At 40.9% G+C, this 25,498-nt stretch overlaps 1 protein-coding gene across 1 annotated transcript; it reads left to right on the top strand.

Annotated features, from left to right (window-relative positions):
* The first annotated feature begins 3,534 nt into the window (after positions 1 to 3,534).
* On the top strand, positions 3,535 to 25,242 carry brsk1a (BR serine/threonine kinase 1a). Its single transcript, XM_017482789.3, has 19 exons — positions 3,535 to 4,633; positions 7,834 to 7,928; positions 8,173 to 8,258; positions 8,351 to 8,491; positions 8,697 to 8,813; positions 10,574 to 10,607; positions 10,756 to 10,824; positions 11,017 to 11,163; positions 13,803 to 13,834; positions 14,808 to 14,972; positions 15,597 to 15,694; positions 17,068 to 17,218; positions 18,032 to 18,092; positions 18,753 to 19,008; positions 19,114 to 19,162; positions 19,264 to 19,387; positions 19,700 to 19,907; positions 20,149 to 20,238; positions 24,182 to 25,242. Exons 1-19 carry the CDS (start codon positions 4,525 to 4,527, stop codon positions 24,361 to 24,363), a joined length of 2,214 nt encoding a protein of 737 aa, XP_017338278.1. The 5' UTR covers positions 3,535 to 4,524; the 3' UTR covers positions 24,364 to 25,242.
* Positions 25,243 to 25,498: the final 256 nt, after the last annotated feature.

The raw sequence follows: 25,498 nt of genomic DNA, 5'->3' as shown, positions 1-25,498 counted from the left end.
CCTTCCTTGACACATGCATGGTAACAGTATCAACAGCTCGTATGAAAAAAGTTATATAAAAGATCAATTTTGCTTGCTATTAGTGGTAATTCATACAAACACCAAGGAAGGAGGGAAGAAAAGAACGGAAAAGAGGAAAAACAACTTTTTTTTTACAAGTTGCGGATGATCCAAGCACGGGTGCCTTGAAAGTGTTGTAATCTTAGAACAGCTAGAGAAGCACTGTTGACTTCTTGTACAAGAGCCTTAACGCTGAACCAATTCTGTCTTACTTGTAAGTCACTTTTGATAAAAGATCGGCCAAATAAAATAAAAGTGGAACATGATGGATAGGCATGTGCATTGTGAAATACCAGTCAATAATGTCTCAACAACAGAAATGCAACTGTTAGTCTAGGTATTCAATACACACTTAGTTTGACAACCTGTCATAACTGCTCACTGAACCCTGTTTAACCCAGCCAAATATTGAATTACAGATTACAGATACAAATTCCATCATTAATTTTTGTTCCACATTTTGCCTATATCTACCTTATATAGTTTGTAGATATAGCCTTCCAGAATCAAATTTAATTAGGTGATTTTTATTCTATTATTGAATATGTGCACTGGCAAGTAGTTTCTATGGTATATGAAAATAGAGGGCCCTTAGTTTGGAGAGCCAAACACATATAAAGCAGAAGAGCTATAGCTTTCCTGTGCATAATAGGATATCTTCAGCATTTGACACTGACTAACTGCATAATTCTTTGAAAATAGTGAGATTTTGACCAATCACAGAGAGCCTGTAGACATCAACCAATGGTATCACGCATCCAGTTTAACACTGCATAGCAACAAATAACTGATTGGCTGTTAGACTAGAACTTTGTTTTCCATTGCCCCCTTAAACATAAAATCTGGTTGTGCAACCATTTCCACCAGTTTCAACTTACGGACTGAAGACCGGACATTCTCCTTTAGAATTTTCTGGTAGAGAGCAGAATTCATGTTTCCCTCAATTATTGCAAGTTGCCCAGGCCGTGAAGCAGCAAAGCATCCCCACACCATCACACTTCCTCCACCATGCTCGATAGGTATGATGTTCTTTTTGTGGAATTCTGTGTTTGGTTCATGCCAGATATAACAGGACCTCTGTCTTCCAAACAGTTAAACTTTCGACTCCTCAGTCCACAGGACATTCTGCCAAAAGGTTTGAGGATGATCAAGGTGTGTTTTGGCAAGATTCAGATGAGCTTTTATGTTTGACTCCCCCATATGTATATATATATATATATATATATATATATATATATATATATATATATATATATATATATATATATATTTATATATATATATATATATATATATATATACATATACGTACACACACATAGTCTAAGTCCATAAATGAAGTTATGTGTAATAAAGTGGAATGACACGGGAAAAAAGTAGTGAACACACTAACTGAAATTTATTTAATACTTAGTGGAGAAGCGTTTGTTTGTAATGACAGCTTCAAGACACTTCCTGTATGAAGAAATGAATGGGCCGAAGTATTCAGGTGTGATTTTGGCCCGTTCTTCTAAACATATTGTCTTTAAAACTTGTTCAATTGGATTGAAGTCAGGTGATTGACTGGACCATTCTAACGCCTTGATTTTTTTCTCTGAGACCAATTGAGAGGTTCCTTTGCTGTATACTTTGGATCGTTGTCCTGCTGGAAGTCCACCCACGTCTCATCTTCATCATCCTGGTGCATGGCAGCAGATTCAATTATATGAAGTCTGCCAGTACCATGCTATGAAAAACAGCCGAACACCATGGTGCGTCCACCTCCAAACTTCACTGTTGGTGTAGTGTTTTTAGGGTGATGTGCAGTGCCATTTCTTCTCCAAACATGGTGTGTAGTATCACAGCCAAAAAGTTCAATTTTGCTCTCGTCTGACCAGACTACACTCTCCCAGTATTTCATAGGCTTGTCCAAATGAGTTGTAACAAACTTTAAATGAGCTTCGACATGCCTTTTCTTTAGTAATGGAGTCTTGTGGGGTAAGCGTGAGCAGTGGAGTGCTTTGCCTATTGTGTTCTCTGTGACGATGGCACCTGCTGCCTCCAAGTGTTTCTGGAGTTCTTTCCGAGTGGTCCTTGGCTCTTGGGCTACTATTCTGACTATTCTTCTGACTCCCTGGTCAGAAATCTTGCGAGGAGCTCCTGTGCGTGGCCGGTTGATGACGGAGTGATGTTGCTTCCACTTGCGGATAATGACCCCAGTGGTGATTACTGGAAGATTCAGAAGTTTTGAAATACATCTGTATCTGATTCTATCAATAGAATTGTTTTGCAACAATAAGGTTGCGAAGGGCTTTGAGAGAGCTCTCTGCTTTTACCCATCATGAGATATTTCTTGTGTGACACCTTGGTAACGAAAAGCCTTTTTATAGACCATCGATTTACTAACCCAGCTGATATTCATTTGCACAGATAGGAGGTATAATTACTTACGGATTTCAGCTGGTTCCTTGCCTTACCTTGCCTTGGAGAACTGCTTTTTCTTCGTGTGTTCTATACTTTTTTCCTTGTCATTTTTTCCTGTGGCATTTCCGCCATGGGAAAGTCTTCAGGATTCTCAGTAACATGACCGGCTGCATTTTTCTGTCTTATTACCCTGACGAGAGAGAAACAAAACAGGGCTGGTGAGGGAAAAACTGTTTATAGCTGCTATAATGTAAGTGATATCAGGAAATAACTTGTTTCACTGTCGTTCCACAACATTACATATAATTATAATGGGTGTTTATTTGTCACATATACATCACAGAACAGTGAAATTCTTTTTTTCGCATACCCCAGCATGTTACGAGATTGGGGTCAGAGTGCAGGGTCAACCGTGATACAGCGCCCCCTGGAGCAGAGAGAGTTAGGGCCTTACTCAAGGGCCCAACAGTGGCAGCTTGGCAGTGCTGAAGCTTGAACCTCTGACCTTCAACCCCGAGTCTTAAACATCAAGCCACCACTGCCCCCCCCCCCTTTTTTAAAAAAAAAAAAAAAGCGTGTCATTTTTTAAATTAATTTAATGAATAAAAGCGCAACCATTGGTAAATTTCCATGGTAGGCTATAAGGGGAATAAAACACTTTTGGATGTGGAAAATAATCAACTTTAGTGTGGTAACAGTAACTCAGCTTCAGATCAGGCCGCCCCCACCACCATGCTTCAATTTGTGGATTATTTTTCCTATAATGTTCAGACAGGAAGAACTTTATTTTTGCTTTCGTATGATTCATATTTTCACGAACACTATTTGAACATATTTGCTTCCTGTGATAATGAAGGAACATATCAGACAAACACACAAAAAAAAAGCCAAACAGAGAGAGAGAGAGAGAGAGAGAGAGAGAGAGAGAGAGAGAGAGAGAGAGAGAGAGAGAGAGAGAGAGAGAGAGTGTTCATTTCAGCCCTGTTAATTTGGCTTGTTGCTGTGGAGCGAGGAATAGACAGAGAGAGAGAGAGAGAGAGAGAGAGAGAGAGAGAGAGAGAAGGACCCGGATACTGATGCTAGAGAGAAGAAGGAAGAGGGGGAGAGAGAGGCTGGATAGAGCGATTTACTGGAAGGAGAGAAGAAAAAAATAATAAAAAGACGGACATCTAAAAGACAGTTCGCAATATCCGAATGGGAAGCTACAATCCAGCATCGGAGCACGGTCTGATCTTCTTTTCATCTCGAAAGCTTTGCATGAGCGAAGGAAGGAGGAGGACACGGCGGAGGAGAGAGAGAGGGAGAGGGAGGGAGAGAAGGATGCTGTGATGCGCGTATACAGGGAGGGATGGAGGGAGAGGGAGGGCATCTAAAGAGGGTTGTTTTGTCCGACAACGGATGTTTGCTGTTTACTTGTGCCTGCTAATCACCACAACGATGCACATCACAGATTTCAACAGCAAACCTCATTCTGGTTCAATTGGGGACACAATGCAATAGAGTCGTGTTTCTGTATAGGACGCGCGCGCGCGTGTGTCTGTGTGTGTGTGTGTGTGTGTGTGTGTGTGCTTTGAAAAAGCAGAACACGCTGCATCCCTCACCTGTGATCACAGGCCTTTTGCGCATTGAGGATCCGGTTTATGTTTCCAAACAGCCTCCTTTCCGTGGTCGGTCCTAGCAGGTGATGACTTTCCGGAAGGACGGTGCTGAAGTGATCGAGTGTAGGAGAGCTGATGCATACGTGTAGAAACGCGATCGATATCAACTCATCCACGCTGTACTGTGACTATATGCACTGTGCGTAAAGGATAGCCTAGTCTGTGTGCACGCATGTCATTGTGATTATGATCATCAGTAGGATTGTTATGCAAACTTAGAAGATCGGAATGAACAGCACAGACATGGGACGTGCAACAACATCCTTGTGTACAGGCCTGGCCACATGCAGAAGCTTCAACAACAACGTTACGGGACCCTTGTGAGAACCTATATAGCCTTGTCACTTATTGTAGACCACACAGGGATGTTCTGAAGATATAACTACAGAAGGTTACAAGTTAAATGTCATTAAAGCCTCTCTCCGCCATGTCAAAAGACCCGATTTGCAGCCAGACGGCTCAGTATGTGGGGCCATACAGGCTGGAAAAGACACTGGGGAAAGGACAGACAGGTAAGGAGACAGTGCTTTGAAGGTGCAGTAGTCTTTGCGTATTTTATTTCTTACTTGCACACATAACCTGGGAAATATGCCAGACGTGATCTGCTATAAATGTTTAACCCGTGGCTTCAGCACAAGTGTATTAAGTGGCTGATAAAACCTCTTTGGAAAACTGACTTCCGGTCCGTTAGTGTTTACATGTGCCTCCTGTCAGTCATTTTATAGACACTTTACTCTACAGGCCACTGTGGATACCGGGGGAGGAGCTTCATGAAGATGGGTTCGGATTGGGAAATGGGCTCAAGGAGTAAAATACATTAAATAAACATAATTTTAAATATCAAATCTACCCACTAGGGTGGCTGTGGATCAGGTGGTAGGGCGGGTTGTCTACTAGTCGTAGGGCTGGCGGTTCGATTCCCGGCCCGCGTGACTCCACATGCCGAAGTGTCCTTGGGCAAGACACTGAACCCCAAGTTGCCCCGATGGCAAGTTAGTGCCTTGCATGGGAGCTCTGCTACCATTGGCGTGTGTGTGTGTGTGTGTGTGAATGGGTGAACGAGACACAGTGTAAAGCGCTTTGGATAAAAGCGCTATATAAGTGCACCATTTACCATTTACTTAACTGTTGGAGACCTAATCTTTAAAAACATTGACTGATCTTGATCAATGCACCGTTAAATATGTACTTCTGCGGCCGATCAGCCATAACTTTAAAACCGCCTGTCTAATATTGTGGATTAGGTCCCCATTGTGTCACAAAACAGCTCTGACCTGTCGAGGCATGAACTCCACAAGATCCCTGAAGGTGTGCTGTGGTACCTGGCACCAAGACTTTAGCAGCAGATCCTTTAAGTCATGTAAGAGGCGAGGTGGGGTCTCTATGGATCGGACTTGTTTGTCCAGCACATCCCACAGATGCCTAATCAGATTGAGATCTGGGGAACACCATGAACCCTTTGTCATGTTCCTCAAACTGCTCCTGAACAATTTTTGCAGTGTGTCAGGGCGCATTATCCTGCTGAAAGAGGCCACTGCAATTATGGAATACCGTTGCCATGAAGGGGTGTTCATGGTCTGAAAAAATATTGTTTAGGTTAGTGGTGCGTGTCAAAGTAACATCCAGTTGAATGCCAGGACCCAAGGTTTCCCAGCAGAACATTGCCCAGCGCATCACACTGCCTTTGCCGGCCTGCCCTCTTCCAATAGTGCATCCTGGTACCATCTCCTCCCCTGGTACGTGATGCGCACACACCAGGCCATCCATATGATGTAAAAGAAAACATGATTCATCAGACCAGGCCACCTTCTTCCATTGCTCCATGGTCCAATTCTGATGCTCACGTTCCCATTGTAAGCACTTTCGGTGGTGGACTCGGGTTAGCATGCTGACCAGTCTGTGACCACGCAGCCCCATTTGCAACAAGCTGTGATGCACTGTGTGTTCTGACACCTTTCTATCATAGCCAGCATTAACTTTTTCAGCAATTTGTGCTACAGTAGTTCTTTCATCGGGTTCGGACCAGACGGGCTAGCCTTCGCTCCCCACATGCATCAACGAGTCTTGGGTGCCCATGATCTTGTCGCCGGTTCACCAGTTTTCCTTCCATGGATACTGGGGACACCCCACAAGACCTGCCGTTGTGGAGATGCTCTGATCCAGTCGTCTAGCCTTCACAATTTGGCCCTTGTCACAGTCATGCAGAACCTTGCGCTTGTATATTTTTCCTGCTTCCAACACATCAACTTTGAGAACTGACTTGCTGCCTAATATATCCCACCCCTTCACAGGTGCCACTGTAAGAAGATAATCAATGTTGTTCACTTCACCTGTCAGTGGTTTTAAAGTTATGGCTGATCAGTGTACACATACAGTGTATTCCTCTTATCTTACATTGACTCCAACTGTCAGGGCAATTGTTGTTGTCCCTCCTCTGTAGCCAAATTTGGCTTCTTTTACTTAGTGAGGCTGACATAGCTAACAATGAATGGACGTTTATGGACACCATTTAGCGAACTGCATGGCAGTATCACTTCACACCACCGTCAAATGGTATCATATAGTGTAATTCAGGCTAGGATGTCATATATTCACAGCTGAATATTGGTTTTTAATAATATTGGTAGTTTTCAGCTAAAACAAAAGCTTCTTTGACTGTAATGTAGTACCAAACAGAGTACTTGTAAAAGTACTGTAGCAGAATGCATTTATGTCAATTATTTACTTAAATAATATTGTTTAGGTAAATAGTAAATAGTATTACTCTCTCCCCTGTCAATCACAGCAACACTTTCCAGTCATGCGTGTCTGTGAGCTCCTGTATGAGGAAGAGGGTAGAAAGCGCTTTCCTCCGTGTGTTAGAATGCTCTGTGATGAAGCAGTTTGATTAAAAAAAAAGGTTGGCTGGCTACACATGTCTCGTTCCGATTACCGAAGTGACAGTGTGGATTGTTTGAAAAAAGCCGATGAGGAAAACAGAATTTTGTGTGACTAGATCTTTAGAAATTTTACTTGAAGACCCCTGTTCTAGGTTCCTTGGGTTGCCTGACTGGTGGAACCCCCTAAAAATTGCATTAATGAAAGAGTAGAATACACCAGAATGTGCTGTTTTAGGAAAACAATCAAAGATTGGCACAGTGTGATTCGTTACCACCCTGACTTGATTCATTTCCAATAACAACGTGATTTATTCCCCGTAAACCACAGTAATTTACCGCCAATTTTTTTTTTAAATATTAAAGAATGATGTAATATATTGATCCCTCTGTAGTTATACAGTATTTGTAGAATGCGCATGAAACAACTTAGTACTTGTTATCACTTTCATTATACCATCTACTGCATAAACGATCTTTTTTTTAAATGAATAAGACAAAAAGAACTTCTTTTCAAAAAATCACATTTTCATGAGCACTTCCAAAGATTCCTAGTGGATTCTTTTATTTATTCCAGTAGATAAAATTGACCCAGTGTCTCTATTTGAGACCACATGGTTTGAGGTGAGTGTGTGGCAGCGTGCCGTGGGCTTGATTATAACTTATAAGCTTCCATTATTTATTAGCCACATGAGGTTGAATATCGGGCATTTGAAGTAAGTGAAAACATTTCATTTTGTTCATTTATTTAATGAGTATATAAAACCATCTATTCAATGATTAGAAATAATATGGAACATACCTTGCTTAACAGACCTTCTCTGTTTTCTTGAAAGGGCTGGTGAAACTTGGGGTGCACTGCATCACGGGCCAGAAAGTGGCCATCAAAATAGTGAACCGAGAAAAGCTCTCGGAGTCTGTGCTCATGAAGGTACGAGATGCTGTGCATTACTTTTCGAATAGTTCTCTGTCTGGACTAGAGATTTGTGAAACATTTTCCCGACCGCAGTAAGGGATATGCAAAGTCGAGTGACCTTCTTCCAGATGTGCTAAACATTTGGCTAATGGTGTGAAAATTTCTTTAGATGTTTTGTTAATAGCTTGTGACAGTCTCTCTCCCTTTCGCTCTCTCTCTCTCTCTCTCTCTCTCTCTCTCTCTCTTTCCTTTAATTCAGGTGGAAAGAGAGATCGCCATCCTAAAACTAATCGAGCACCCGCATGTTTTGAAGCTGCATGACGTCTATGAGAATAACAAGTACCTGTGAGTTCAAACTGTCCCGAGGCCTCCATGTCACTGTTAATTTCCAGACCGCTCTTCGGTATGTGCACAGATTCATGGTTGTACTCCGGCAGGTATCTGGTGTTGGAACATGTGTCTGGCGGCGAGCTTTTTGACTATTTAGTGAAAAAAGGAAGATTGACGCCCAAAGAAGCCAGAAAGTTCTTCAGGCAGATCATCTCAGCTCTGGATTTCTGCCACAATCACTCAATCTGGTAAAGCCTGGTTTGGTCCACGTGAATAGAGAAAGAAATACAATGAAAAGATTAAGAAGTCAGGAGATTGTAACCCCTGCAGTAAAATATTCAGTGTGATGTGATTGTTTTGGTCCTTTTTGCCTATAGATCCATGGTAAGTGTCATCTTATGTGCACAGTAATTGTGTGGTGTTTGTGTGGATTTGTGTGGCGTGTTCCTGCAGTCACCGAGATCTGAAGCCAGAGAATCTCCTGCTGGATGAAAAGAATAATATCAGAATCGCTGACTTCGGCATGGCCTCCCTACAGGTGGGGGACAGTCTGCTAGAGACAAGCTGTGGGTGAGTATGCTGTGTGTGTGTGTGTGTGTGTGTGTGTGTGTGTGTGTGTGTGTGTGAATTCTCCCATAGGGGGAAAAGGCTTTCTTTAAGCCATTTTTTTCTTTATCTCCGGAGGAACTAGCGACATTACTAACTGCTTTAAAAAAAACTTATTATAATTTAAACTTCATTTTCATGTTAAATCATGGCGTCTCATTCCAAAGATTTTTCATTCTAAAGACTTAACATGAGATGGAAAAATCACGAGTCATGTATGCAGTGTTGCTTTGGATCTGTCTTTAAGTCTGGATTCAGTTCTGTCTTTAAGTCTTACGCATCCTAGATTTATATATATATATATATATATATATATATATATATATATATATATATATATATATATATATATATATATATATATATGTATGTATATATATATAAATGTAGTCTTAGATATTTTATCTTTCGAATTAAATAAAAAAGTAAAAGCAACTTTCCAAGTCCAAAAAATGATTCCAAAAAATTATACAGAATTTTTTTTCAGAGAGATGTTTGTATGCAATTAAAGAATATGTGAAATAATATATTAAGTAATAAAACACTTTACAGATAAAAAAAAAAAATGATTATTTGGTTAAAGACAGGTCTGAAGAAGAACTCTGGAATATTCTGTGACATAAGACATACTGTAGCACAACCTACCCGTTAATCCTGTGATAGTTTATTTACTGCGGTTTATATAATTTTTATACTCGAAACTTGTCATGTCATGATATTTAACACCATATTTACCTTACAGATTGATTTATTTTGCATGCATCCATGACTTTTACACATGTGAAGAGATTAACTTTGGATGAATGTTAAAACATTTAATACAATCCATATTTTAAGACAATCCAAACATTTCTTGAGAGCACAAATACGAGAAACATGAGAACACTGGTATAATCATGAGATCTTATTTGGAATATTTATTAGTGTTTAACATCTTGGTGCACAATCCTATAAACCTGTCAATTTTGGAGTTAAAGTTATAAAATATACAATAAAATAGGCATAGTAATTATTAGCTAGAGGAACAAACCTTAGCAGTAGCAATTACACTGCAAAAAAATGATTGCAAGTGAAACTATTATAAATATAATCATGTTTATTTAGTATTGACCCTTATACGATTATGATGGACCAAAAATAAAATTATTAAACTGATTTCTTGACATTTCTTACTAATTTCATGCCTGAAATAGTCTTGGTCTATTGGCATATCATTTTTCTGATTTCAAGCAGTTATTCCTGGAAAGAAGCAAAATTACCTGCCAATAGAATAAGAATATATATATATATATATATATATATATATATATATATATATATATATATATATATATATATATATATATATATATATATGATATAAGATTTAAATATAATATATATAAATATTAGATTTCATTAGATAAATTTGCCCATATTCAATATATTTTTACTTAATAAGGTATCGTTGTTTGCAGTCTATTAAAAGTGTTGTTCTGTTCTAAATTTTAATTCGACTAAACTTGCAGAAGATCCTCCCATTTCTTGATGCTGATGTCAAATTTGATAGGATGAAACACGACATATTTTCATTTGGATGTACACGAAGCTTCTTCTTTCTTTTTTTTTAAATGCACCTAATTATAAGACACTTTGCCCCAAAAATACATCTTACAGTATACAAATGGCAAGGAATGAGCTTGATCTTAACTCTTGATCACTTCTATTTCCTGCCTCTTTCTCAGATCTCCACATTACGCTTGTCCTGAAGTGATCAGAGTAAGTCACCATTAAATCCTATTAAGTTGTACCGTTCACCATGAAGTTGCTTATTCCTCTACCAGAACTCCAGTTCACATAGACGTAATAGCATCAGTAGTCCACATGCGATGCAGGAATCATCTCAATCATCTTATGTTCTATTCAGGGTGAGAAGTATGACGGTCGGCGAGCGGACGTATGGAGCTGCGGCGTGATTCTGTTCGCTCTACTTGTGGTGAGGACGCTTTCTCTTTCTCTCAGTTTGCAGCAGCTCTCCTGCATTGTTATGTAGCTTTGTTGCGCATTTCATGGTGATTGCACACTCATGTGCTCATAGATTACACCTTTCCACATGCTGATAAATAAATATATAAACACGCACCCATTGCATCATATATTTCAACCCTACTTGTTAATACCTATGCAGGGTGCGCTCCCTTTCGACCACGACAACCTGCGACAGCTTCTGGAGAAGGTAAAGAGTGGAGTATTCCACATGCCCCACTTCATCCCACCTGACTGCCAGTCTCTACTACGCGGCATGATTGAGGTGGATTCGGAAAAAAGGCTTACGGTGAGATTTCACTCCATTTATTTGCTTCTCTTATTGAATCATTTTTAATTTGTTGGACGCTAAGGTTTTGGACTAAAGTAGTGCCTGATAACTTCTGCCCAGCCTCTGGTGAATCTACAGTCGGGGTGACAAATTAAAGTAAAAACTGGTGGCTCTGTTATGCTTTTGGGAGGGGCTTGGAGGGCATTTATTTTTGGATACATGGCTTGGGTCCACTTGTCCCCTCAGATAGAATGATCACTGCAAATCAATACAAAGTTATTCTGACTGATCAAATGTGTCCTCCCATCCTCAAGAGGGGTGCGGTCTCTTCCAAGATGACTCCGCCCCCATCCACAAACTGAATGGTTTGATGAGGATGAAAATATTGTAAATCATATGCTACGGCTGGTAGGACTTGTAGGATCTGTGCCGAGGAGTGTTGAAGCTGTGGTGGGTCGTGGTGGCCCCAAAACTTTAATAAGACACTTTATGTTATTTTTAACTTTAATTTGTTACCTGTCTATGAAATGTTGAGGAAAACATCCTGAATGAAATTCTGATTAAATTCAGGAGGATTTTTATTGAGCTAATAGATCAGTGTAGGTTTATAGGAATTCATGGTTTTAGCTGCTGCTCTTAAACACTTGCCCAAAGGTGAATTATTATAAAGCGTTTTTTGTTCTCCATTTGGTGATTTCCCACCCAATAACTAGTTCTCCCATATCACACAACAACTTCCAACCAGGGAGGATGAAGGCTAGCACATGTTTCTGCATCTTTTTGAACTACTGCTCATGCTGAATCACCGGGCAACTGAATACACTCAGAGGGAAGCACTAACTGCACTCTTCTGCATACATTCCGCATACAATTTTGCTATGTCATTGTAAGACTGTGTCACTGTCGGGATTCAAACTCTCAATGATAGGGCGAATACTTGTCTGTTGTGCCAGTATAGGAGCCCACTATAAATTCAGATTCCATCATCTGAAAATTGATGGTTAAGGGTCTTTTGCTACAGGGACCCACCTTTTGTTCTTGGATTTGATCTTGCACCCTTCTGGCCTCTAATACAGAACTTTGACTGTGGAGTTACCACTAAATATGGTATAAACAACAACTTCTTGAATATGGTTGACACAGAAAGGACATATTTCCTTTATTAGGACTGACACACAGAGGCCACACCTTCTTCAATAGGATTGATAGACACAGAGGCCACACCTCCCTTACTAGGACTGATAGAAACAGAGGCCACACCTCTTTCACTAGGACTGAAAGCTTAGAGCTGACAACTTCTTGAATACAGTTGACACACAAAGGCCATACTTCCTTCAATAAGGTTGAAACACAAAGGCCACACCTCCTTCAATAAGGCTGACATACAAAGGTCACACCTCCTTCACTAGGATTGATAGACACAGAGGCCACGCCTGCTTTACTAGGATTGATAGACACAGAGGCCACACCTCCTTCACTAGGGCTAACACACAAAGGCCACACTCCATTCAATTGACTGGCACAAAGGGGCTACACCTCCTTCACTAGTGTTAATAGACACAGAGGCCACACCTACTTCACTAGTGGTGATAGACATGGAGGCCACACCTCCTTCACTAGGGCTAACACACAAAGGCCACACTCCATTCAATTGACTGGCACAAAGGGGCTACACCTCCTTCACTAGCGGTGATAGACACAGAGGCTACACCTCCTTCACTAGTGGTGATAGACACGGAGGTCGCACCTCCTTCACTAGCGGTGATAGACACGGAGGTCACACCTCCTTCACTAGCGGTGATAGACACGGAGGCCACACCTCCTTCACTAGCGGTGATAGACACGGAGGTCACACCTCCTTCACTAGTGGTGATAGAAACAGAGGCCACACCTCCTTCACTAGTGGTGATAGACACAGAGGCCACACCTCCTTCACTAGTGGTGATAGAAACAGAGGCCACACCTCCTTCACTAGTGGTGGTAGACACAGAGGCCACACCTCCTTCATTAGTGGTGATAGACAGAGAGGCCACACCTGTGTAGCCCACACAAATTTTTGTGTCTATACCCAAGAAAAATATGGCAACCTTAGAGGTGTGTACAACGCATTTGCATAATGAAATGATGCACCCAGAAAATGGACATATGCATGTGCATAACTCGTCTTTGAATATGCGTAACCGTAATTGTATATGCGTATGTGTAACCGTAAATACTGATGCAACATTTGGATCGAAGTCGCCAGCTCTGAATACGTCCCCTTGTCTCCCTTATAGAGTGAATGAGTGAGCATACAGTTCATGTGTTCTAAATGACATAGCTATATTGAGATATATTGTGACCAGTGAGATTCTAAAATTGTCACTTTATTTAGTTCAACAGCTCATTCATTTCCAGTTGTGTTCATCACTGCGGTTCAGACAAATTACAGGAAATATCAGTTCATTATTAGTTTATTATTTTTACACATATGCACTTTTAATCACAGCTGCATAGTACAGCAAAATGCTTTTTAGACTAGAAATTTACAGTGAGGTGGAAGAGCACTCATGTTTTCCTGTGTGTGTGTCAGCTATAGCACACTTTCAGCTACAGCGCCATCTGCTTGCAAACATTCAATACTCTAATCACTGCATCACTCATTCTCTCCCCTGCAGCTAGAGCAAATCCAGAAGCACGCCTGGTATCTGTGAGTATTGATTGTTTCTGTCTGAGCCACTGTGGTCAATCTGTAGTGAAGCATTTCAGCTGCATAGCATGTATTTGTGCATTGCTACATGTGTGAATGCATGTTTAATTATGAGCTCCTGTGTTATAAGACCATTTTATAAACAATTTAATACTTCTTCATTTATATAAACAGTAGGCGTATATAATTATGTGTTTTATTGCTCTTATACCACAGCAACTTGCCAGCGATTATTTTTTACATCATACTTATTATCCATTTAACACAAGTTATCGCTTATGTTATAAATTATGTTCCCATACCAGCGTCTCGTAATTCTTGTACGTGAAGTTATTAAGACAAAGAATGCAGCATGTCATGTTAGCGAGAACCTGGAAAATGCAAACGTATCTGTCCTGAAGACTTGCCCTTTCTGGAAAGTGTATTTACAGTTAGTTAGACAACACTGACACTGTAGACTCCTTCCGGAAACATTAAATAAATTCTCCTTACATAAAGCATCACCATAATCACAAACGATTCCTTTTGTTGTTAATCAACACGTTTTCATAAACACGTAAATTAATGCATTTATTGTTCATCTTAGATTGGGTGCGTCATTCAAGAATTTGTGAATTAATTGTTACTATAGAAACAATAACTATTTTTAAAAATGAATGAACGCCTTCTGACCAATCACTTGCGAGCATTCAGCAGTGCTGCGGTATAAGTGTTCTTATTGGCTGAAGTCAGTAGCGGCAATAACACACAACACATACATAGTGAATTGCTGTAATGGGGTCATTATCGAATGTGGCTTGAAAGAATTATTTAAGGGAAAGGGATACAGTGCATTTAACTAATAGGCTGCAGTTTGTCCATTTGGAATTATGTGAAACAAATGGGTAGTCTGTCCTGCTCTGTGGATTTGTATATGGATCGGTAGATTCTGACATGTTTGTATATGAAATTTTGATGTGTGTGTGTGTGTCAGGTCAGGCCGTAACGAGCCATGTCCCGAGCAGCCGCCGCCGAGGCGCGTGTGTGTGAGGAGGATTCTCTCTCTGACTGAGCTGGATCCAGATGTGTTGGAGAGCATGCACTCTCTGGGCTGCTTCCGAGATCGAGTCAAACTGACCCAAGACCTGCAGTGTGAAGAGTGATCACCATTTAAAATCCTTGCAACCCAGTCAGAACAATCATCACCGAATTAGTACCTAATGCACCTTATTGGCCTTTCTGTCATCCTTACGTATGCAGTAAACTAGAATATAAGTATAAACTAACAGCTGTAAAGCTTTCATTCTTCTCTACCCTATTTATTTGTCTCTGATCTGACACCAGAGACAGTCATCAACATGTTGAGGTGAATCCAGGGCTGTACGGTGTATCATTCGGGAATTGATATTGGTCCTTGTGATACTGATATATCACAGGAGGCTGTCCGTAAATCTGCCATAGTGTGGTGTGATCGGCCTGACCATTATACAAATATTTTATATGCAAATGAACCCTGTAGCCAATCCCTTAAAACAAAGCTGGCCTTCTACATCAACCTTCGAAAACAACCTAGGGTTTCATAAAGGCACAATATAACTTAATAAATTTAAGTTAATACATTTTTATAAAATCTTTATTATTTAGTGGCATGACACTGACACACATCAGTCATAACCATAATAATGCATGACAGGAAAATTAGTGTATCTCTCTCTCTCTCTCTCTCTCTCTCTCTCTCTCTCTCTCTCTCTCTCTCACTCGCTTTCACTCATGTCTATCTCAGGGACAACCAAGAGAAGATGATCTATTACCTCTTACTGGACCGTAAGGAGCGCTATCCCAGCTACGAGGATGAAGACCTGCCACCCAGACATGATGTAGGTCAGTACAGTATGGCTTCGTGGTGGAATGGTATGAAAAATCCACCGCATGATAACTTCACCTTTACTTAAACTTCAAATTACATGACATGTACCTCGGGGTATGAAGTCTGCTAGAAGACTATTTACAGTGATTACTGCAGCCTGCACAGCGCTAGGATACCCGGTTTGATCCTGAGTTTGGGTTACTGTCTGTGTGGAGTGTGTGCATGGTGGTCTACGATGGACTAGTGTGCCATCCAGGGTGTATTTCCTTCTCACTCACAGTGTTTCTGGGGTTGGCTCTGGATCCACCGCATCCCGGACCAGAATTAAGCCGTTACTGAAGATGAATGAATGACTTTAGCATGATATGATTACTGTTCATAAAGTAAGATACTCTGAGACTTTTCATTATAGCAAATTTCAAGATACCTGCTTCTTTTGGGAATAATATTTTTTATCTTTGCCAGCTTCATTTTACTACATTTGCTTTTTTTCTCCATTTTACTATAGCATACACTATATGGCCAAAAGTATGTGGACACACGATCATCACACCTATATGTGGTTTCCCCCGAAACTGTTGCAACAAAGTTGAAAACACTCTATTATCTCGAATGTCTTTGTATGCTGTAATGACAATTTCCCTTCACTGGTGTTAAGAGGACTGAACATGTTCCACCATGACAATGCCCCTGTGCACAAAGCAAGCTGCTTGAAGACATGATTTGACAAGGTTGGAGTGGAAGAACTCGAGTGGCCTGAACAGAGTCCTGACCTCATCCCACTGAACACCTTTGGGATGAACTGGAACGCTGACTGCACCACAGCCTTCCTCACCCAACATCAGTGACCTCACTAATGCTCTTGTGGCTGAATGGACAAATCCTGACAGCAACGCTCTGAAATCTAGTGGAAAGCCTTCCCAGAATGTTTTGCTTTGTCTTTATTTACCAGTGTATTATCACACCTCAAGTGTAGTGTTGGATCCCATCTCCAAATCATGATGACACACACCAGCATTCTAACAAACAGTGTATGGAACCTGCAACCACTTACCACACAGGACTGTAATGCTAAATTATGTTTATGATATCGGATACTTTATATGCTGCTACTTCATGGTTTAAACAGATGTACTGGTCAGTTTTGCACCCTTACATCATGTGGTTTTTCCCGTTTCCTATTGTTCCTAGTAGTGAGTGTATAAGGTGTCCTGTGTAGTTATTTTACCGTGCCCTTATACTCTGCCCTCCATGTGGAGCTCCTTTCTCTATTATTTAAAAATGCTCCTCCACTATCCTGAAGGCTTATTATTTTGCTCCGCTGTAAATGGATATCAAGTTGACTTGAGTTGATTTTGTCGATGCTCTGTGTATTTTATGTGTGCAGATCCTCCACGGAAGCGTGTGGACTCGCCCATGCTGACCCGTCACGGTCGCTGCCGGCCAGAGAGGAAGAGTCTGGAGGTGCTGAGTGTGACGGAGCAGGGCTCCCCTACACCCCCCCGCAGGGCGCTGGACACCTCTGCACACAGCCAGAGGTACACACACACACACATACACATGCAACTGTACCACTGAGGTCCCCATTGTGACTTTGACAAGGTTTTGTTTTTCAAAACATAGCAACATGTATTTACTGCAGTATATTTTATCATGTAAGGAATAAAACACCAAGGGCAGTGCTGTTATAGGAATATAATCAACGATCGTATGAAGTGATAGCCGCTACCACAACTGCTTCTAGTTATATTTACTGTTATATCACTATTGTTATAAACACTCATACCTTCACTAGCTTCTCTTTTCTTCTCTCTCAAATAATAATTAATAAGACACAAAAAAAAGCAGCTTGTCCATTTATCGCAAACTACAAAACAAAAAGTGCTTTGTCCTGAAGACTTTTTTTGTGTATCGGAAAGCTTAAAAATACAGCTTTAGCTTTGACTGTTGTAAAGTGCTGGTTTTTCCATTCTTTTCAATCTATTTATGTCCCAGGGAATGAGTTGTTGCTATAGAAACGATAACGTGTTTGAATTATAGCCAGTCCTAGTGTCCGAGCAGCTTCTGACCAATCAGATTCAAAGAATTTAGCAGTGCTGTGTTATAACATAATTTATGACATTATTATATAAAGAAAAATGTGTGTGCCGTCACATATTAAAATGTGTTCAACATTTTGTAGTTGTTTATTCTGATTACAAATGCTTTAAAAAAAACCAACAGGAGTGTGTTTACATCTTAAATGTGAAAGTGAAATGAATCAGTGTGTTAAATGAGGCAGAATGTTAAACTCTGAAGTGCTGTGGGAGTTTGGGTCTGGAATCTGACTTCTCTGTTTTATCGGTTCCCAGATCACGATCAGTAAGTGGAGCATCTACTGGTCTCTCCTCTAGTCCTTTAAGCAGTCCCAGGGTAAGAGAATATTGGCCAAAACATTTTGACATCTCACTTTATTTTTTGTTTTGTTTTGTTGGAGTATTTAAGTCTACAGGTTGCACGTTTAAACGGGTTGCATCTGTAAAGAAAAGCGAACTGTAGAATGACTTATATTTGGCACTTTATATTTGCGAAAGCTCAACATGAAGTTCATGCTTTTTTATTATTCCATAATTCACTTCAGCATAAAAAGACAGCTCACATCCTCTGAAAGCCCACACACATCTTTTCAAAACACTCTCCACACTGCCTGACTGTCCATCTGTCATATCACCCATCGCTCATTTCCACTCCTTTCCTTCTCTCCATCTTCTGCTGCCTTTTCCACACTGCCTGCTGCATTTGTCCACCCCATGTCATCAGAGCCCGGTGTTCACATTCAGCCAATCTGAAGTCGCCACTGCCACCAAACCCCGTACTGCGAGCTCTAACGAGTCTAAAACTCAGACCCTGCCATCTAAAACTCCTCCTGAGCGACCTCGTCTCCACTCCATGAAATCCCTCCCACTTCGCTCCTCTTCCTCACGCTCACCCTCCCCATCTCCGCTCCTCTCACCGCTCCCTCGCTTCCTCTTTTCCCATGCCCCATCAGCCGCGCTGAAATCCATCACTAAATGCTCCTATCCGATGTCCCAGGTGACCCCTCAGGGTTCGCCCCTGCCCACACCTCTGGGAACCCCTGTCCATCACCCCCACCCTCCCCCTTCCTCCTCCTCTTCCTCCCGTGCTGAAGGAGGAGGTGTTGGCTCACTCTCGCTGACTCCGCCCACTAGCCCAGGAGGAAGTGGGGCTGGCATGGCAGCCAGCAGCTCCGCCCACTGGAGGACCAGATTCAATTCATTCAAGAACAACCTGCTCGGCTCGCCGCGCTTCCACCGCCGCAAGCTGCAGGGTGGGTGTCAGCCCGAAAACATTCTTATTGTGTAATGACATAAGTACTATGCATTGATGAAATAAGGAATTGCATTCATACGTTTGTCACGTTCTGTTATTGTAGTTCCCACTTCTGAGGACATGTCAAGCCTTACACCAGAGTCCAGCCCTGAGTATGTATCAGATAATGAAGTATGGTTTAGACGTCCATCAAGGGTCATGTGATCTGTTACCTGTTGCCTGTCACTGATTGGGTGTATTTGTTTGCCTCTAGGCTAGCAAAGCGCTCCTGGTTTGGCAACTTTATCAGCTTAGAGAAGGAGGAGCAGATCTTTGTGGTGATCAGAGACAAACCGCTCAGCTCAATCAAGGCGGATATTGTACACGCCTTTCTCTCTGTGAGTCTGATTCACATGTAGGATTTTCTATATTTCTAACTTTTCTATACTCACATTTCCTGATGGGTATATATGAGCACCTTGAAAGTTATTTTATGGACCAGAAATGCTTTTTATACTGTAACAAGTAAATTCATAGACCAGGAGATGTTTTACGACTCAGATCATTCTGAATTTCACATAAAAAACTTGATCATTGTAACTGTAACTTGTAACTTGATCGACTAGAACTGTCTTCCAAATATCAAGGTCAGTAAATTAACACTGCTCTTAAACATACCAGTTTCCTCTCTCTTCTTTTCGCTATGTTAGATACCGTCCCTCAGCCACAGCGTGGTCTCCCAGACGAGTTTCCGGGCAGAGTATAAATCTTCTGGAGGTCCGTCTGTATTCCAGAAGCCTGTGAAGTTTCAGGTGGACATTGCCTTCTCTGAGGGAGAGAGGGAGAGGGAGCGGGAAAGAGAGAAAGAAGGAAAGAGGAATTATGGAATCTACAGTGTCACTTTCACCCTCATATCAGGTGAGAAGCCCTTTCATGACATATTATCTGCTGCATAGTAGCTACTGTATTTCCAAATAGGATTGCAATTCAATTCAGTTTGATTTATATCGCACTTTTAAGAACGGACATTGGCACAAAGCAGCTTTACAGAAATCCGGATATAACATTTAAATTTCAGTTGATCCTCATCCCTGATTTTATATCTATCTAACTATATATTTATCTATCTGTGCGTGTATGTGTGTGCATGCCGGAAAAGGCCCAAGCCGCAGATTTAAGAGAGTGGTGGAGACGATTCAAGCCCAGCTGCTTAGCACACATGACCAGCCCTCAGTACAAGCTCTCGTGGGTGAGTCACAGCTCAGACTGCAGGCACATCAGGACTGCACAATCCGAACAAAATATCATACCGTCATTGCACTGCTTCATATAGAGAGATTATGCTAGGTTTGCAATATGTTACAACCACAGATGATTTGTTTCAAAGGCCACAAAGTGACATATGGTGCAGTATTTGTTTTATAAATACAGCCGTCATTTCCTTTCTAGTTCAATTCAATTTAGTTTTATTTGTGAAGCACCTTTAACAGTAGATATTGTCATAAAACGGCTTTACAGAAATTTGGATGTAGATTTAGATCCCGGATGATCGAGCAACAGTGACGACACAAAACTCCCTAAGATGACACAAGGAAGATAACTTGTGTGCTGAAATGATGTTCAGCATGAGTACATTGTGAATAATAGTCCTATGATGAGCACAGGACAATCAAGACACTGTATGATTAAAGCAACAGTTCTTAGGTACTTATCACCTTGTACATATGTTGGACAAGATGAACCAGTGTGGAGCTATTCACTTAACAGCTTGTGACTATGGTCAGAGCTATAGCTAACCTGTCTTCTGAAGCTTGGATAGACTCCAATCATGTCTTCTGCTTTGTTGAGTGTATTTTTCATAAATTTCTGATGGGCTTTCTGATGAAACTCTGCGGAATTCACCTGGCCCTCAAGTCTTTCTTAAAAGTGCTGTGTTGGTCCGCTTGGACAGTGTTGTTAAGTTGTTAAAGTGATATCAATCATCAAAGCGTCACAAAGTCAGGTGGCTCTTGCCACCTTTCATGGAAGCTCCTCATGGAAGTGCGGGCCCATCAAGAGTTAGCCTCACTGAGAGAAACTCATCTAACTGGACTGGAGTGTGTACACCTGCTCCACAATTATCTCTAGTCAAAATCACTGATACCATGTTAACTCAGTGCTAACTGTGGTACGTCTAGACAGTCATCAGGGACAGGATGCACTGGCCCATGACTTACCTCATGATCTACCAAGAGACTTTCCTCCTCTGCCACTGATTTAGCACACGTCACGCAGAATTCGCTAACTCCACCACAGAGGCCAGCAAACCACAGGCCTTGTTTTCCACTGCTGTTTTTGCTTGTGATCAGAACACTCTAGTGGCTTCCTTCCTGAGCAGATCTATTATCCCAAAAGGTAGGAAAGATTTGGAATCCCTGGTTCTCCCTTTATGCCATTTGCACCAGTAGCATGTACTCACAGCTCCCACTGCTTGGCTAGACGGTAGCGGATGTGAAATGCTTGGTCCTCACTAGCCATGCTGCACACTCCCACCATTGCACTTGCTAAGTTAACATTTTCCCCCCACCTCCATATAACAAACCGCTCTTTCCCTCATGATGCAGCAAATGTATCATGCAGTTAGTGTCTGAATGCCAACACAGTGCACCTGGCTGGATTTGGTCCCTGATTGTTAGCTGCAAACGTCCACGTCCATCACTGACTGAAAAGTTCTGTAAAACAAGATGCCGCGAAAGCAACTTGAGACACTTTCTAAGCATATGGACAACCTGGTAGCAGACATGGCTCGGCTAAAAATTGATGATTCAGGAACTGAGCCTGTGCAGTATGGAAACACATGTCTTTCAACAGTGCCCTACTTATGGCCCAATGACTGGTCATCCTTCTTGTACCTCGTGCTCTAGCTAGTACGAAGGCTGACGAGGAGGTTGGCCTGCTTTACATTCTTGACATTGATGCCTGTATCACACTACAAGTGGATTTACCAGATGAAGCACTATGTCCAGATGTATGTTGTCTAAATGCAGACACATTGAAGACATTACATTTTAGTGAGAAATTACTATATTGAATTGTGTGTGGCATGCACTCATAGTCAATACTGTAGCCATTTTCTGCTAACTTTATAGTTTGCAGACGTTGATTCTTGTGATAGAGTCCTGGCCCCTATCAGTTAAACACTTAGCCGGTGGTTTTGCACTAAGTATGGTTAGAAACCCTGAGAAAGAGGCTTTGGAGAAGAGAGCACAGGTTTCAGAATTATGAAATGGGCATGGCCAAATGGCCCAAATTACCCAGACATGTGGTTCTCAAGCTTTAGCTGATGCCCAACTAACCACAATCCATTGAGCGGGACAGGCCCTAAACACTTCCCCCACCTCCACCAGAGGCTGACAATACTCAGCCTCTTGGTGGATTCAGAAAAAGCTCCCTAACACAAAAAACACAAAGAATTCTAGCCACACTGTCACCTCAATACAGGCATGTTGAATTCAGCCAGTTCAGCCAATTGAATTAAGAGTGGCCACTGGACGGTGAGAGAGGTGGTCCTCTTTGCTGATATCATGTCAACTCAGTGCCAATTGTGGTTACTTCCAGACAGCACTTGGGGCCAGAAAACCATTACATTCTACTTTCCCCTCTACCATTGTTTCAGCACACGTCGCAAAGATTTCAGCAACTAGACCACAGAGGCCAGCGAGGCCTTGTTTTCCACTGCTGCTTTTGCTAGTGTTCAGAACACCCTAGTGGCTTGCTCACTGTGCAGATGTTATCACAAAAGGAAGGAGAGATTTGGCATCCCTGGTCAGGTCCCCTGTTCTGGTGAATCAGAATGAGACACAAATTGACAAAACACTTGTGAGTAGATGAGATGAGTCCCTTTTACATAGGTCTTGCATTCCCCTCTGGGGGAATCTGTTTCACAAATGGGTTGCACCTTATCAACCTTCTGGCTGAAACCGGGGTTTCTACGCAAGGTCATATCATCCAGTTTTGTAAATCAGTTGACCTGTGTTGAAAGTTGAATCTTTGGAACCATGTGTGTTTGAGGCAGAGTATATAAGAAGGTGAGAGAACCAGACAGACTGAAAGATGCAAGGGCTGCTTTTTTTTTTTTTTGCATATGATATATATTTCATTATTTTTAGATATGAGGCGATGACTAATTTCCATTAGCACCACTAACACCAGCAGAACGGCATTGTCGATCATATAGAAAACCATTAAACAAAGTGAAAATAGACCAACATGCGAATGAAAAAAGTTTAAAAGAAAAAAGTCAACTTAGACGTTGACTAAAAATAGATATTGGACACTACTGAAAATCATCTATTAATTATAAAGATTGACATGCAAGTCATTCAAAATGGAGTTTTCCTTTAATAAATGCTCTGTGGATGTATTCATTTGTGCGCACAATTACCAATTTAGCAGGTGCTAAATGAATCTTGCATAAACACCCCCTATATTTTGAGCTTATTTTTAGTATTATAAATTATATTTAGAAACCAATGATGTGGCAGCAGTGCAATGTATAAAAACATAGAGATGCAGGTCTAGAGCTTCAGCTAATATTCACATCAAACACTAAGACTGCACAGGTGGAAAAAGACCAGGTGACTTTTTTTTATCACCCATTTTATGTCCATTTTTGTGATGCTTTTCTGATTAACATGATTGTAAAGAATGACTGGGTTACCGTAGCCTTCATGTTAGCTCAAACCAGTCTATTTGTTCTCCTCTGACCTCTATCACCGACAAGGCATTTCTGCCCACAGAACTGATGCTCACTTTGAAGTTCTTTTTTTTTTGCACCATTCTCTATAAACTCTAGAGACTATTGTGCATGAAAATCCCAGGAGATCAACAGTTTCTGAAATACTGAAAATACAACCATGCCATGGTCAAAGTCACTAAAATCACATTGTTCCCTCATTCTGATGTTTGATGTGAACATTAACTGACGCTCTTGACCTGCATCTGCATGACTTTATGCATTGTGCTGCTGCTCTCTGATTGGCTGATTGGATAATTGCATGCATATGCAGATGTACAGGTATTCCTTTTAAGGTGCCTGACGAGTTTATGTTATCTTCATCTTAATTATTATCATTAGAAACAATTTGAATAGGTATTGAATAGCCATATGTATTTTCATTACACAGCAACACGACCCGTTTTCGCTCTCACAGATGAGAAGAACGGCCGTCCTCATGGAACACCAACCAGACAGAACTCTCGACGCTCAGAAGGAGGAGCTGACCGCTGCGAATGGGTTGAGCGAGGCGAGGGTGGAGCCTTACTCCAAAGAAGAGGTTCAGCCAAAGAGAGGACCCGACTGCTATCATCTAATGGGACCCAATCACAGCCTTGAGAAGAAGAGTACACCAGTCATCATTAACCATGGCACAACACTCATAAAAAAAACCTTCATTTGTTCTCCTGCTACACTACAGCATGATGGTAAAGTCTTGTGTATTTTTTAGGGGTGCTTCTTAAACTAAATTCTGAGCAAACAAACAGTTCCACTTCATCAGAAATAACTAGCACAGTCCTAAATTAAACAAGATAAAGAGCCAGATTACAAAAAAAAAAACTGTGCAATGCGATACTGGATGCGTCATCTTCAATCCTAGGGTCTGAGTAATATTATAATGTTCTATATGTGCTGTTGATGGGCATTACGACTCACTTAAGTGATTCAATTCCTGTAATTTGTTTTAATAGAACATCCTCCTCAAACACTAAGCAGGTAACAATGTAAACAACTACAGTAACCTATGTTCATGGTTTCATATGCCTATGTCAGTGATGGGTATTAAGAAGAAGTTTGATAAATGATTCAACTATTAAAAGATTCAATTATTTAAATGGTTCCTTTTGCGGCAGACATAAGATCAGAAAAAAATTAAATAATTGTGAAAATTAAAATGCATTGTGTAGGAAATGGGCATGTTTTGTTTGTAGAAGAGCTTATGTAGTGACCATCTGCAATCTTGTTAGCACTACCAAGGCTTAGGTGAAGTAGTTATAGTTATATAAGGAATAACACACAGCGGCTGGATGAAGTGGATTATTTTTCGTATAACTGCATAGTCTGGAGTGTGTTTTTCTGCTTATACCATAGCATTCGGCAATAATTACAATGTTTAATGTATTCAATTAAATTACATTCAGTTTTATTTGTATAGCACTTTTAAAAATGGACATTGTCACAAATCAGCTTCACAGAAATATACAGTGGGGGAAATAAGTATCGAACGCATCAACATTTTTTTCAGTAAATATATTTCCAATGAGGCTATTCACATGCTATTTTCACCAGACTTTGGTATTAACTCACGAAATCCACACATATAAAGAAATCTAAACATTAAACTCTGTAAATAAAGTTATGTGTAATAAAGAGGAATGACACGGGGGGAAAAAAGTATTGAACACACTAACTGAAATTTATTTAATACTTAGTGGAGAAGCCTTTGTTTGTAATGACGCTTCAAGACGCTTCC

Source organism: Ictalurus punctatus, chromosome 13, assembly GCF_001660625.3.
Source record: "Ictalurus punctatus breed USDA103 chromosome 13, Coco_2.0, whole genome shotgun sequence".
Lineage (NCBI taxonomy): Eukaryota > Metazoa > Chordata > Actinopteri > Siluriformes > Ictaluridae > Ictalurus > Ictalurus punctatus.
Note: the sequence above shows the minus strand (reverse complement) of the source record. Positions and strands in the feature narration are given on the sequence as shown.